The 16,911-nt window shown below is 37.5% G+C and overlaps 1 protein-coding gene across 11 annotated transcripts in view; it reads left to right on the forward strand.

Annotated features, from left to right (window-relative positions):
* Positions 1 to 16,911, forward strand: part of Patronin (calmodulin-regulated spectrin-associated protein patronin) — a 191,259-nt gene that overhangs the window by 68,833 nt on the left and 105,515 nt on the right. For all 11 annotated transcript variants that reach the window (XM_083112650.1, XM_083112657.1, XM_083112653.1 and 8 more), the window contains exons 2-4: positions 7,539 to 7,634; positions 11,397 to 11,612; positions 14,610 to 14,834. In XM_083112650.1, the coding sequence (XP_082968776.1) occupies positions 7,539 to 7,634; positions 11,397 to 11,612; positions 14,610 to 14,834 (537 nt within the window). The remainder of the gene's footprint in view (positions 1 to 7,538; positions 7,635 to 11,396; positions 11,613 to 14,609; positions 14,835 to 16,911) is intronic.

Raw genomic sequence — 16,911 nt, forward strand, 5'->3', positions numbered from 1 at the left:
ATTATTACTGGGTTGCCATGACTTACTCCCCAACCCTCGTATATTTCGAGCCTGAGTATGTGAAATTGCAAATGTAAACTCCGCATCTCAAATTAACTATTTTAGATAAAAATAAATAACGTTTAATTTAATTGAATTAGAATTTTCGGATACATTGGAATCACACAGAGCCTTTATATTAGTAATATGTTTGTATATGTGTGTGGGTGGTGAGAGGTTGAGAAAACCTGTGCTTGTACCCTTGAATTTTTGGAAAGTTCGCCTTGAAAACCGGAAATTATACTTGAATTTTATCATGGCCCTACAGTGGTCAACCTGGAAATAGCGAAGGTCATTGCTTTTATGAGTGATGTATGTGTTCGGAGCAACGACAAAATCTGAAATTAGAACGGAGGAAATTTGCATATTCGAAATAGTCTCGTTGCAATATACAAATCGGTATGTGCAGAGGAAAATTAAATTAGTCTGGTATCCCCATAATCTGAAAATTCTGTTTGTCCACTTTGTAGGCATATAAGCTAATTGCGATTGGACCTACAGTTTAACACTTTAACTTCCATGTGTATCAGATTGATACACTGATATGCAACTTGCAGGCAGCGTGTATAGTTTTTATACACATCTCCTTTAAAAACAAATGTGTGTATGAGTTTTCCTGGCCTCATGGTTTTCTCACAGATGGTGTGGGAGTCAAGTTTTCAATGCAAGTAAGAAGTGTATCATCCAGGCCGTGTGCATATAATTATACACATCATTAAAATAACTCCAACTTCCCACAAGAGAATGCAAAAAATCGGCCTGGCAGTTACAATGTTGAATCCGAAGCACTACATGCCTCCACCGGGAGTGGAACCAGGAACCTCTCCAGTACAAGTTGGCAGCGTTACCACTACGTCATCGGTGAAGCCCCCTTCAATACTCTTCTTACTGTGCACAAGTTTCTTTATTTTCAATAGTTGCAATAATTCCAAGGTTGTCTAGGTCTGAAAAACATTACCGAGATAGTTTTCTATCCGAGACGCAGGTTATTAATTACTGACGTCATTATATCGTTATTTTTGTGTGGGGTGTGGCACTAAAGTCGCTTGGCCTACATGTAGGAAGTCTTGAAAAATCAATTTCTGACTAGAGAAAAAAATGGGACGGCTGTTTTTAATTTTCGTGAACTTTGACCGTGTATTGCACTTTATTTCTTCACATGAGCAGAAATATTGTTTCAACACCACTTTATGCACAGTTACTCCGTTCGGAATTGGACCAACAGTTTAAAATGGGATCCGAACCCGGGGCGCGTTAATCGAAGGCAACAGTTTCCACTATGCCATCGAGTAGATCTGGCTCATCTATCTTTGTACAGTCAACGGCAAATATAATAGTAGGCAAATTGTCCATCGTTATTTTCGTTACTTTTTATTCTACATCCTGTGATGTTTTAAGGAATGAAATTATGTTGGTGCGAAATGGGCATTGCCCTCTGCTTATTGACGTCTTTATATCAATTCATTATCATCATATTGTACAATACAGACCAAATGAAAATGGTGGTGGGCAATTCGCCTACTGTTTCTTCTGCTGTTGGGTGTACCCTGACACGTAGCGACTTATGTGGGTATAAGGTACTTTCTCGCATCGCTCCCCCCCAAAATTCCTCCAGGCAAAATATTCTTGTACAGTCAAGGATACTTCTGGGTTGTAACGTTTCTATGTAAAGTCTATGATATCGTTACACGTTAGAAGGGTAGTGATTGTACAACAGAGTTGCTACCAGTGCTTTTATTATGAGACGAAAGGTTCGAACTCTTCAAGTTCGTTTATTTTTATTGTGTTTCATCATGAGAACTATTCAAAATATTGTGGCATGTTCATAAATGATCGTGTATAATGTTATTAGTTTTTCTTTCCCCTATAAAAAGGACCTGTACCGCCAGAAAAGAAGCATTGGTTCCTATGCCTTCAGGGAGACCCGGCGGTTATTTTGTCAAGTGAGAATTGCGTATGCCTTTTTACAACGTTAGGTATCTTTCGTCTTCTGACAGTTTAATAAAATTTATCAAAAGAAAAAATATATAAACGATTGAAGGCAGTGACCAATCAGTCTTTCGATCAATCATACTGAAAATATTTGGGAAACAACTGTAGTTGGTTTTAAGTTCATTTGTAAACTTATATTTCTGTTTGTTAATGAAATTATAAAAGCACAGCAACAAAGCACCCTAAATCAACTCACGAGTTCGATTGATTTTGTTCATTTCGATGATCGATAATGTGATGAAATTTATGCAGGAGCACTCACAAAAAACACCCATGCCCAGACCGGGATTCGAACCCGGGAGCCTTGGCGTTATAGCGTGCTATGCTAACCACTCCGCCATGCAGGTAGACAGATACGAGTACGAGATGACGCGACGCTCGAAATGGCTTCGTAGATTTCTGATATCGACCTATCGATGGTGTTTCAGTATCGATTTTGGCAATTATCGTATTCACACGTAATACCTAACGGACATTTTGTGGCTTGCTATGCTTATTTATTTACTTTAATTTTTTAAGAAATTTGTAGGAACCCGGACATTTTTACTCTGAAAAGAAAATCCTTCCCTGCGCCATTTCTATTATCCGACAATAGAACGTGTACCCTAGCAATACCGTACTGGATACCAGTCAGTGCACAGCCTCAAAGGTACATTCTTCGTCGAAAATTCAAGCGCATGAGATTGAAAACCACACATTTATAACTTGTTTAATTTTTTACTATATGAACAATGGAGTTGTCCTATAGTGAAGGACTTTTGAATCATCCTGTATATATTCGTGTATGTCGATACTGCCCTCCTACAACTCGTTTAAAGTCTGCGTTACTGCTGTAACACAATGCCTAGAAAGTTGAGCGACAGATAAGGCGTTAATTTTGTTTCTGTAATCATTAGTCGCCTACCCTACACCGAAGTTTATTCTGTTATTTCGGCGCCAAACAATTTTTTTTTTTTTTTGACATTTCATTTTATTTTTTCTCCTTAACACAGTTTAATTTTCATGGGCTCATTAAAATATTGCACGGCATTGCGAAACCCAAGGTATTTGGATTCAGAACAAAAGCAGTGTGAATGATATTTGCGGGTTCTACACAGGGCCTAGACCCGGAATCGCAAAGCGTCGATGGCGAGCTACCGGTATATATTTCCAGCGGCTGCTGCTGCTGGCATCGGTCTTGAGCGAAAGTCGCTCAACCTCGCATCTTCATGCTGATTGCAAACCCCGCCATAAACGGAGGACAGAAAGGTCAGTATTTCCAATACAGTAAATCAATCTGTTTAACGCGCAACTAAACCTTGACATTTGACGATCCGTCACATACGAATGAAAAGGAGGAATTTTAGTGTACTCATCAGCGGCCGTGAGACACAACATTACATCCAAAGTCATATGTTGATATCTCAGTACTATTAATACGTGTGAAGATATAACATTTTCTGATTGCAGCCGGTGGAAAACCCGATCATTATTTGGAGAAACACTAATAAAAATATTCTGTCTCAGTCGCAACTAAACTTTGTCTCTTTGGCATAAAAATATATGCACGAGTTTGTTTTTAAGTAAGAATGGCACATAAAAATTCTTTGTTCTAAAGTGTACTTACGTTGCGACATTATAACAACACTAATAACACTTATCGGTTTACCACTGATAAATCGTTCTTCAACACTACAAATCCGCCCGTATGAAATCAAATGCTGACATTCACGGCAGACAGAGAGAGGTGCCTTGACGAAACCCTGGCTTGGAAAGCTACCAAATTCGTTATGCGCTTGCGCTTGGGTCGAGGGGATGCGTGTATCAGATTTCGCCGGCAAGCTGCTTCATTCCGGCCGCTACACGGGCCGCGTTGTAGCGGCACAATAACCAAATGAAGGAACTGTATTATGTGCACGGGGCGATTTGAAAATCGAAAACGGTCAAAAGAAGGAAATACATGTTTGGCGTTTTAACGCGATTTCGAAGGTGTATATACTATAGCTGCATTATGAGACAGCAGTATTTTCAGTATTGATTAATATCATCAGTCTTAATATAATATTTGGTCTTGGTGTTTTTATTGTATAGTATTAAAGCAGATGTGCATAATTTTGGGGATGATGTGTTAGGAATACTATCGTTATTAACGATTCTCTGTATGTTGTAATCATTGTACTCAATATACTGCATAGTAACTCATTTGAAATTGCCCAATAGAACAGAGAAATTAATAATGAAAAGTACACTACGAATTCTTTGTTTAAAATACAGGTTTTGTTTCAGTGACCTTTGCTACATTTGAGGGAAGAAAAAGAATCTCCTATCCCGCTAGGAAACAATAGATTTTTGTTGTACGTGGGACCAGTGGCGGCGATTGGATGCCAAGACTGGAGGGGGCGGTAAGGACGGTCTTTCCAATCGCCGCCACTGCTTGCAACCATATAATTTTTGGAACGGGTATGTTACCGAGTCGTTAGTATTTGCTTGTGCGCGACATTTACCCAAGCAGGGAGGAGAGGGGTGCCAAATTGGGTGCAGGGCGTTCCAAAATTGCTCTCGCCCCGGGCAGGAGCGGCTTAAGGGCCTGGACGCTGTCCTCAGAGGGACCCCAAACCGGGCGTCCCCTTTGAGTAGCGCCAAAACTTTATTTATGATTATGATTGTTTGAGTTTATATTTAAGTCCACTTTGTGCACAGATAGGCTAATCGGGACTGAACTTACAGCTAAAGTGCGATCCCAACCATTATGTGTCTTCACCGGGTGTGTGGTTATTTGTTTTGAAAGAAGTTGGATTTATTGTTGACAAGAATTAATTGAAGTCACTGTTGCATAACATAATAAGTATATTGCAAAATCATGTAGCAATTTAAGCTAAGCGATTACTGTTATTTTGACGTCATTCTGTAGGTATAAAGCAAACACATGTCTCCAATAAACGTGTTCTTTAACAGTAACACTTTAAGTATTTTAAAATAAGGATATTATTATTCGTCATTAGAACCGTAAATAGGTATATACCATGGGTCAGGGGGCACCAACAATTACATCCCGGGTAATTTTTTTTTTTTTTATCTTGAGCTACTTCTTGTCCCGGGAGCTGAAATCTGAAACTGCCGCTCTTCTTACATATACCAGGGTTTGGTGGTAAGTGTCTGGAGCGTGGTGCCAGTCAATACCCACTCTCATCTGCGTCGTAGACAGAATGAGTGGACCATCACCTTGATCCTCATGTTCCTACATGACACAGCACTAAAGACGAGAAAAGCTGTAATCCGTTCGCAGCCTAAGCATGTGGTTAGATTAGAGGTTCCACAACGTCTCGACCTGCATATCCACCGATTAGCGAAGGACTTTTTGCATAGAAATCGAATCGGTTGCCGGGCACGTAGGAAAATGCGTTACTCTCGATTGTTTAGGCGGGCCAGTTCACCTCGCGTTGCTTTCTCTCCCGTAAAAGGCAACTCATCTGTGTGTTTCAAGTGGGCGGAGGCGACGAACGTATAAACTTAACGCAATGTACACAACCAAGAGGCGTTTATGTAAAACCAGCCATTTTTTTTAAGCGATGATGCTGCCGGTGCGGTGTAATTTCGAAACCAGTTGCTTTTAAAAAGCTACGATTGCATTACTGACATACTTCAGTTTAAAAGGGCTTGGAATTTAAAAATAATGTTTCGTTCAAGTTGTAGACAGTTCTTAGACAGTTTTCGCCCTTTATTGCGTGCGAGCCCTCGTGCACATGTGCACTTACAGCAGTGTTGCTAACCGTAGATAATTTCGTGACTCGAAAAAGTCAAAATTCAGTCTCGGTAAAACTGCTAATGATTTTACCGATTTGGTATTGCTATAAATAGTGTATAAATGAAATTAGAATTATGAATATAAAAATACAGTTAACTTATTCTATTTGCGACAAGTAGGTGTTTAAATATTCATATTATTTTTCTAAAGGCCTCCCCGATGGCGCAGTGGTAGCGTCATTGCCTTGTAATCAAGGGGTCCTGGGTTCGATACCTGGTGGAGGCACATAGTGGTTCGGATCCCACTTTAAACTGTAGGTCCAGTCCCGATTAGCCTTACTGTGCATAAAGTGGAGTTAAAACACCAAATCAAATCTTTTTCTAAGGCAAGAAGTCAGGGCCGTCCCTAGGTAAGTGCAGGGCCCAGGGCTCATAATATGCGCGGGGCCTACATTGTTCAGATTAATTTGCAAAAGCCGAGATCTCAGTGATTTATATACCCCCCTCCCCCCAAAAAACAACTTTTTTACAGAAAAAGATCTATTAACATTTTGGTGCAAATTTTATTATTTCATCCACATACAATTGTATGCAGGGTGATTCAAAAGTCTCTTTGACATTTTATTCAAAAATAATTTTATTGACAAAATTGACAGTACTGCTGAAAATTTATCTAGAATAGAAGACAAACTCAGTACATTTCAGTGTGGTGGCTCTGTAAGTCTAGGCGTTGCATCCACCTCTCTTGCGTAAACCAGAACACATGCTCCAACATAGCTGGCGTGATCTTCCCTGTTGCCGCAGCTATTTGCCATGTCAGTTGCTCTGTGGTGTTGATCTTTACTTGGTACACCCTAGACTTAATGAAAACCTAGACAAAAAAGTCGAGCGGAGTCATGTCCGAGAGAGATTCGCCTAAAATCTTGGTGAGCCATGACCGATCCACCTATCAGGAAAGGTGTTAGCGGGATAGTACCAAACGATTTTCATGAAATGGAGTGGTACACCATCTTGATTAAAAAAAAAAAAAACAGTGTCTTTTATCCCTTCCTAAAAACCATTCATTAGCAATAGAAGGAAAATGTCAAGATACTTTTAAATCGCCCTGCATACACCTGTCAAAATTGAAAATTCTGGATAAACTTTTGTGCATTATGAAAGGAGCCTGAAGGATGCCAAATGTATTGTAGTGCATGTTCTGCTGTTTTAATTTCCTGAGATAAAATATCACGAAACACTTTCAATTCTGAACTTAAATCATTGCCATCAATATTGCAACATTTGCTATGGCTCAATGTTATATTCAAATCCTTACAATGCTTGGCTAATTCTTCTTGAGTCATACCCCATAGTAATGCACCTGTACGCATTGCAAATGTAAAACAAAATTATCCTCTTACAAGTATTTTTAATATTATTTGCCGATGAGAATAAGCACTTCATTTCTATTTGTGCGGAAATTGCCTGTTGTGGGACTCCCTGATCCATGGGGCCTGGGGCAAGTGCAGGAGTTGTCACTCCCAAGGCCATCTGTGTTGAAGTCACCTGGTTACATAAATTAATTGAAAAGATGAGTAAACTCTCAGGTTTCTCGTACATTCATCAGATTGATAAAAATATAAATAATAGGTATCAGTAAATTATATAGTACCAGCAGAAATTTTAGTTGCTTTATCCCCACTTAATACATTATATCATTTACTTTGCTATAATATAAATTACCCATTCATTGCATGAACATAAGTACTTGGAAGACTCATGATATATATATTTTTTATTTCCAGTCAAAGCAAAGGGCCTCGGTGAAATGGCTACTGTCAAAAGCTTACAATAACAGAGTTCCTGAAAACCTAAGGGAACCCTTCTACCGAGATCAGGAGGTATGTACTCTTAGCATATAAAAGACTCCATGTATGCATGTGCAAGGTTCCATAGTTTAGCTTCTCTGAAATTTTTAATGTAATGTGATATTTCTAATAAACTTCATTCAGTTAAAATATGTTGGATTTTTAAGCATGTTGCAATGAAAATACATGGATACTTTAATTTGTAGAATTCAGTTTGCCTTGATATAAATTGAATTCACCTTTGTGCTTGTTGTGCACAGCAAAAGAGATACAATGAGCTTAAGTATATTAGGTTTTCTTATGGTAGGCAATTCTACAGTGGATTTAGCAAGGTTTCAATATTAAAAATAAGCAAATATTCCTGGTAAGGTGCAGATATTTTCCTTTCTGCAGTCTACAAATTTGTAGCAATGTTTCTTCTTTCTGTGACTGGGAAGTATCTCTGATTATAACAGGGTACTGGTCCCCGTGACAAGAGTGGTCAGCACATCGCACGATGATGCCAGGGGTTCTGAGTTCAAATCCCGGCCTGGGCATGGAAGTTTGTGAGTGTCCATTCATCAATTTCATCATATCGTCACTCATCCCCATCTTCGCAAATTAGCCAAAAGTAACACAAAAAGCAAAGTAAAATAAAGCAAATCAATCTAACAGGGTACTAGGCACAATTCCGTTTGTAGAATTTGGCATGAGTTTCTGTTTTAAGTCTACTCTATGCACAAATAGGCTAATCGAGACGACATGCATTTTAGGGAGAATTCACACTGAAGCGACAGGCTTGAGGATTTCACCAAATGAATGCAGGCTTGCCATGTCATGAAAAGTTGACATTGATTGGCTTGTTTCCTTCATGTGTTCCTTGTCACTTTGGTGGGAATTCTTCCTTAGGGTTGGATCCAAATCACTGTGTGTCTTCACCAGGTATCAAACCTGGAACCCCTTGATTGCAAGACTGTGATGTCACTGGTAGACCACTAGGGAGGTCTGCTATTTATGTAAAAAAATTGCATGGGACTGAAACTTTATCTACATGCAAACATCTCGCGGCTACTCTTCCACTTAACCCACTTTACTTGTAGAATCAAACAAGAGAATTACAATACTACTATTATGGATACAAAGACTCAATTACATTTATCCTTACTAAATACTGCTACCTCCCTAAGGTGCACATCTTTTTACCACTACTAATCTCTAAGGGTATGGGTTCTTTTTATTTGGAATGTAAATCAGAAAGCCGAGATATATATATGCCAATGGATATAAGGATGGGAATCTATATTCTAAAACCTTCACAGTTAAAGATTATATGTTTAAATTCTCAATACAAAAGTTATCTTCTTCTTCTAGGAAAGAGGTTGACTACTTCTTCATTCTTCTTCTATTCTCCTGTAGAAGGATCATCTATTTCTTCTATTCTTTTGTAGAAGGATCATCTATTTCTTCTATTATTCTGTAGGAGGATCAACTACTTCTTCTGTAGAAGGATCATCTATGTCATCTATTCTTCTGTAGAAGGATCAACTACTTCTTATATTCTTCTGTACAATGATTAAATATTTCTTCTGGAGAAGGATCATCTATTTCTTATTTTCTTCTATACAATGGTTAAATATTTCTACTATTCTTATGTAGAAAGGATCATCTATTTCTTCTTTTCTTCTATGGAAAAATCATCTCTTTCTTCTTTTCTTCTGTAGAAGGATCATCTATTTGTTATTTTCTTCTGTACAATGGTTAAATATTTCTACTATTCTTATGTAGAAAGGATCATCTATCTCTTCTTTTCTTCTATAGAAGGATCGTCTATTTCTTCTGAGCGTTTCCCCCTTTTCTTTGGCATGAAGCCTGAATTTGGCTAACAAAACTCAGATGTATTTTGGGGCGACAAATCTGGATATAGCGTCACCTAGATAACGACCAAAGGGACAGCCCAGGATCGCTAATGTAAGAGCGCTGCCTATGGCCCAATGCAACTAAAGTCAGCTAGCGCAACCGTAGTGCTTTGGGGCTGCAAATATCAATATACCGCCACCAAGGGGAAACAACCAAAAACCTAACGAGAAGTTCTTAGTTACTCTACTATATGTCTAATTCATGAGTATTTTATTAATCATTATAATTCCTCTATTATTTTATATTTCTTATCCTATATTTACAATGGTTTAATCTGTACTCAATATCTTTCATTTGTTTTGTTTAATATAATCACTTTCTGTCGCCTCTAATTTCGTCAATCAATTTACTTTCCACCTTTCTGTCATGCTGCCATCTACTGTTTCTTCTGCCAACTAATTCTCCCTATGTTGATCATTTGGTTCGGCCGTTCAGGCACGTAACAATACTTTAATAATTAACATTACATAAAATTGATAAAATGTTACTAAATCACAATTTCTAATCCAAAACTACTTGTGTATTTTGTTTTAATTTCAACACAGGCATGCTGAATCTATACGCCATGAGGCCTAAGAAAGATCGCTTCGCGGGCTTGCAGCAGACGACAATATGGGGGTGTGTCTGCGAGAACCAATCAGGTCCACAAATGAGCGAGCCCGGTTGCCCGATTGATGGTATTCTTAGCCGTTATTTGCAAAATATGAAAACAAATATGTATACACTGGCTCCTGGGAAAAAGGGGGTGGGGTGTGAATTATTTTAGTTTTTCTACCCCTGGCTGGAACACAAGGAATTTGAATACTGTGGATTTTTCTGACTGGTCATAGAAGAGGAAATAAAGCACCTATCTTCCCCCCCTTTTTTTGTAGGACAGTTAATGTTTCCGCCAATTCACATGTCGTAAGAACTAGGGAATGATGTGCCATACTGTATACTTTAGATCAAGTTGTCTGTGAGGAGTTGTATGTAAGCTGTAAATTGAAATTTTCATCTGCCAAGCTATGTTGTCAGTACACTGTGTGTTAAGTTTCTGGAGGGCAGGTGGAGATGTGTAAGAATCTATGTTCTCAGCAAATTGAACATTGATGAGGATTATTGACATATTTATTTTTGTAATTCACTTGAGAAGAAGATGCTACAAATGTTCTGTAATTAAATGGAGTGGTGAAACTTTGTGAGAAAACATATAAGATTTTTAAGATATTTCTCCAAACTGCAAAATATAGGAATGAATAAGTCAACTGTGACTCAGGGCTCCAGAATAAATTTTCTTTACTAAAAAATATATTTTTTAATATTTTTGGGGAAAAGGGTAAGACCACTCATGTGAATGAAGAATTGACAAGAGAGCAGCATATTACCACTGGAATAACTATTCAGTGCTCAATCATATTACGGATTGATGGTGTGAACATTCTCCCCATCCATCCATGATGAATGCACCAAAGGGGCAAAATGAAATAAGAGTATCATCGTGTTCACAAAGGTTACAAAATATATGTTCCATTGTGAAAATTACCTTACTAGAGTTGAAAAAAGTCACACAAGCAAAGATAGGGAGGAAGGCATTCTTCAGTTAGAAAGTCGAAAGGTATATGTAGCAGGCAGCAAAACACTAGCCTCAATTATAGGTTTTTTCATTCTCTTTCCCATACTCCAGGATCCACATGAACTTTGCCGATACAATAAATATGTATGTTTCTTCCATTAGGTTTTTACATATTTGAAGTGCACCCCCTTGTAGCAGTATAGTTAGCACTCACACCTTTGTTGCAACAGTTAAAGTTTTTCAGTTTTTGTATAACTTAATTTTGTTGTGAAGTTCTGAATTTGAAGAAGCCATTAGCTACAAGTTCAATGATATTAAAATTAACGTGTAATTACTCTTTTCCACAGGATCAAGAGCATCTAAAGCCACATATAGTTCATACATTAGCAAATGCAGAGCTGTATTGTTTGGCTTTGGCAAACATCTATTCTGATCCCAATTACCATAACTTAAATCACTGGGGGATCATCCAAGCGCTTGCGAGGAAAGGGGTGTTTGTGGCTGAACCACCAGATGCTCAACTGACAGAAACTGTGCTGATTCAGACTACGCCAATCAAAATGGTAAGCATTTTAAAATCAAATTAGAGTACTATATATGATTGGGTATTAAATTTAATTTGTATTCATAACATTAGGACTGTTCACATTAGCATTGTTGCTATCAAATTAAATGCATTTTCTGATTACTCTGCCACTGGCTTGGTGGCCAAGGGTGTTAAGTGGCCAATTTTCAGACTCACCACAGAAGTTCCAGTGTTAAGGTAAAGGCCATTGGCATTATCAGTATCATTACAGGGTGACTACTCACTGGGAATTATATGTGAATTATGCGTGAATTCTACATGAATTTTTCTTCGTAGACATGAAAAATTGCAACTTTCATTAATCCCAATCCCATTCAATTTATATATTTTAATTAATGCCCTGAGGCAAGTTTTTTTTTCCAGTTTAGCTTTTATTTTAATCGAGGTAGGAATGGAAAAGGAAGCGGCATGGAAAATAAAACAAATCTCTCAATCTGTTTACTTTGTTAGTGTCCTTTGCACTATCTATCTGACAGACAGAAGACTATTGCAAGATATCCTGAAGTTGATTAGGTAAATTTGAGTTGGAAGTTATTTTCAAATTAAAATTTTTCGTAGATTAGTATATCCCGTAACATTTGGGACTTGTTTTTGTAGATGTAATTTGAGTTGGAGTATGTGAAATGGGAATATTCCGTTTAATTGAATTAGAATTTCTGGATAAACTGGAATTGCACAGACCTTTATATTAATATATTTGGGGGGGGGGGGGGGGTTGAGAGAAGTATGAAATGGAGAACACATCTGCTTGTACCCTTGAGTTTTAGGAAAATTTGCCTTGAAAACCGGGGATTATACTTTAATTTTATCATTTCCCTAGAGTGGCCACCCTGTATTATCACACTTCTTGTTTTTTATTGAATTGGTATAATTCTTAATTGTGCCATTTTTTCAACAGTCGAAAAATTGAAACAGATAAACAAACAGCAACCAACAGTAGCAATAAACAATTTACACCTGGGATTTTGTAGTGATTCATTTTAGGTACGTGAAGAACCTTGTGAATATGGGTTCATAATTAAATATACAGACTAAATCTCAGATTATCTCTGGAATAGAGTAATGGAAAGAATTTTTTTTAATTTTTTTTTTTTTTTTACATTTTCTGTATAACTGTCCACCCGTCATGACATGTTAAAATCCCACACTTACTCCAGCTTTGCCTTGTCCATCTGTGTAATGGCCATGGTAATGCATTGTTTGAATTGCAGAGTCAACACATACACCCGCCATTTTACTTAGTTCCAGAGTGTATTATGACTCCACTCCACATACACCAAAACACGGTGCTTCTGACCTCCTGACGTAATACAATAATTCCGGTGGCAACCTTGAGACAGTCATAAGAACACTTTTTCCAGAGAAGGATCAGGAACTGCCAACCCATTTCCACCTCCTCCATGAGGGAAACACAATGCCTGCTTGTGCATCAGTGATGTAATCACTGGAGGAAAGAAGCACTAAATTTTATGTAGAATTAAAGGAAATACCTCACCCTCTGACTCCATCAGCAGCGCCTGCATGTCTGTTGGCAGACATGTGCCAGTTAATGCCTCAGCAAGATTGTGAGGTTTCCCTCCAAAAGCTTACCCTAAAATCCAAGAGACCATTATGACTAGCACTGTATTTTGCAAAATGTTGAGAAATAAATGCTAGGTTGGCAGGGTGTCTACCAGTTCAAAAAACGTAGAAATCCTGAAATCATGGAATGTACTTTTTCTGAAAAAGTCAGGTGTTTCTGGAAAAATGAACATGTTTGTAGTAGTGCACTCAAAGTAGGTTTTTCAATAAGGAAGAAAATGGCATACGGAACATTAAATTTGTTGTGGACAAACTAGAGTTTGGAAAGGTGTCATCATCATCAACCTTTGCCGTTTCCTGCCTCTGGCTGGGTCGGCATAGAAGTCAAGTCTCTACATTTTCTTCTGGTCTTCCACCACTCCTCTCTTTCCACCAATATCTTTGTCTCCCCTTTGGCAGTCTTTCTGCACTCGTCCTCTTCATGTGTCCGAACATCTCATCTGTGCCTGATCTATTCTGTCCTGAAGCCTCACCACACGCACTGTCTGTCGGATCTCATTCCTTATTCTATCCCTTCTAGTCTTCCCCAATGTACTCCTTAAAAATTTCATCTCCACTGCCTGCATCTTTCTTTTGTCTCTCTCTGTCATTGTCAAAGTCTCTGCTCCATACGTAATTATTGGCAGATAGTATGTGTTATATATTATAATGCTGTCATGTTTTTAATTATTTTCATGCAAAAATCTACAATTTGTCCATATTAGTATTTCCCCCCTCCCCCCTCTCTCCCTCTCCCTCCCTCCCTCTCTCTCTCTCTCTCCCTCTCTCTCTCTCTCTCTCCCCCTCTCCCTCTCCCCCTCTCCCTCTCCCTCTCTCTCTCTCTCTCTCTCTCTCTCTCTCTCTCTCTCTCTCTCTCCCTCTCTCTCCCCCCTCATATATATATATATCTTTTTTTTGTGAGGGGGGAGTTCATAGATAGTTCTGATAGATAGCCCAGATTTCTAAATTTTATTAGAGTGAGGTCAATTATAGCCGAAACCCTGCTGTAATTGTTATTTTTACATCAAAAAAATTATTAAATGTTCATCATTAGTCATGCATGGCAAATATCACAGAGAAGTATACAACACCAATTACTGTTTAGTTTTCTTGTTATTTACCTTTAAAGTGTGAAATGAATATTCTAAAACTTGATTAAGTGAGTTTCTAAATATTGTGATTTTCTTCCAGACATGTTCATGTACACTAATTGCCCTAATGATTTGGTCTAGAAATTTTTGGTTCTTGGTCCGGTTAACCTGGAAAAATCAGAGAATTTTGTTTTTACAAAATTATATACACCCTGGGTTGAGGCATAATTTAAATATGAGAATAATGTGTTTATTGCTCTTTGTAGTATGTTCTATATGTTATTCATGGTATTTAATTCCACGTGTCTTTTATCTCTTCTCAGAATGCTCACATGGCTGTTATAGAGGCCATGATGCAGCTGTATGCCAAAGAGGTTGTGACACCCGACAGAGTGGTGGCAGCAGTGCAGAGGTTTAGCCATCGGTCAACAGCTTTATCAGAATTACCAGTAAGCTATGAGGAAGGGTTGTTACTGTGGGTGAACCAGTCATGCACAGCTTTAAAACAGAAGATAGAGCAGGAGATGGAACAGACTGATAAAGGAGAGGTATGGTTTATTTATTTTGTCATCTAACTAGGCATAACTAGAGCCGTATATTTTATGGTGAAGATTTTGTTGCAAAAACTAGGCATATTTTGAGATCAAAATTGGCATTTCGGTGGTGGTAAAATAGTGAATATACCCTTAATTTGATTTTATAAACTACATTTAGTGCACACAATAAACATTTTCCTTCTAATAGTACATTTATGTAGTTATCAAAGCATTAAGTTTAATCCTGTGTAAAGGAGTTTATTTTTACTTCTCAAATATTTACGGCAGAATTAATCAAGTTTCCGTGATTTACGTAACTCGCAGGAGGATATTTCAGACTTCAGATTGTGTCATGTCTGAAATCAAATTCTAAATTTTGTATTCAAGAGTATTATTTCGCATTTTGCTGTTCATTTTGAGACAAAACATTGTAGGAAAACATGCCTCATACCTTTTCCGAAACATAGAAATGAACAATACAGTGTGTTATTTCACATTCAATGTTTCCATCAGAAACGAAATATCCATGCATCTAGGTATAAAAAAGGTTTGCTAGAAGGAAGGTGGGTTGATTTAAATCAAGATAAAAATCAGGTGATTTGTTTAAAAAAAATCACTGATTTAAATAAATAATAATGCACATAAGGATTTTATAGATATCAGAATCCCTTTTGGGAAAGTACATTAATCATTTAATGGTGTTTATTAGGCTCTAAGATAGGAAAATAAAGGAAATAGAATATATGTACTGATGGTGTGAAGCTCATACGAAAGGAAATGTACACACATTTTTCCTGATTTAAAATTCAATAATTTTTAGGGATGGGACCGATTAATCGGTACTCTATCGGTATTGGCCGATATAGGCATATCAGTGTATCGGTAAATTTACCGATTATTTTACCGATCCGATATATCGAAAAATATGTCATAATTTAGTGCAAAATTCTGCCATTTTGTTGTAATTTTTATGTATAATCTCGATGCCCTACTTTCTAAAAAAGTAATTGTCTAAATATTCAACTTCTTTTGCACTGCAGTCACCTCGAAACATACATTTATTAAGAAGATCAATGAACATTTCCGGTTCTTCAAGGACCATTTCTAGTTTTATATCAGATCGGTAGAATATTGGTTATCGGTATCGGTAAATTTTATATCGGTACTTTATCGGTATCGGCCAAAATTTCATATCGGCCCATCCCTAATAATTTTTATAGCAAGAGTAGCAAACGTTTTGTGTAGAAAAATATACAATATACTAATCATGTTAAATAATGTCATTATCATTAGACTAAATAAACATGGTAGCTGATGTTTTTCAACCTATCAAGAGAATCTCCAAAATTCAGCTACAAAGACTATAAAAATATTTAAGTTAATATTTTAAGTTACAATTATGGAGTACATCCAGAATGTTTTATTTTCACTGGAAGAAAAGTTACTGAAATTATTATAGTTTCATTAGTACATTCAACAAACATTTTCACAATAGGTACAGTATCAGAAACAGAAAAATGTATATTTACGTATATTTTTTATTTGCTTTAACCTTTTGCTGCCCAAGGCCTTTTTCACAAGTAAGCCTCTATTGCCCGACCCGATTTTGAGTAAAATGCAGAGTTTCAATTAAATATGTGTAGATCGGAGGCTAATTGCCCTAGAGAGATGAGTGATATACCGTTGTACGCGGAATGAACCAGAGATTCAGACTATATGAAATTTTTGAAAATTCGGTGTATATGTGGCGGGGTGGGGGGGCTAACTCTCAAAATTTCGGAAAAAAAATTTGGTTCCCCCACCCTCCCCCCAAGAAAAAAGTACATGACAGTGTTGACATGCACATGGAAATGATCGCTGACATGTAAGCAACACAAAAATATTTGCATTATTATCATATGACCAATGTAACTTGAGTTGTACCCCCAAAAGGAATGGTCGGCATGCCACTTCAAGCTTCAAAATGCAGCGGTACCTTGAAATGACTATAGCTCAGAAACTAAATGCCCTAGAGATATGAAAGATATACCGTTGTACGCAGAATGAATCACAGATTTATACGATATATAATTTATGCACATTCGGCGTA

This window comes from Lepisma saccharinum, chromosome 26 (genome assembly GCF_977018435.1).
Source record: "Lepisma saccharinum chromosome 26, izLepSacc3.1, whole genome shotgun sequence".
Taxonomy (NCBI): Eukaryota; Metazoa; Arthropoda; class Insecta; order Zygentoma; family Lepismatidae; genus Lepisma; species Lepisma saccharinum.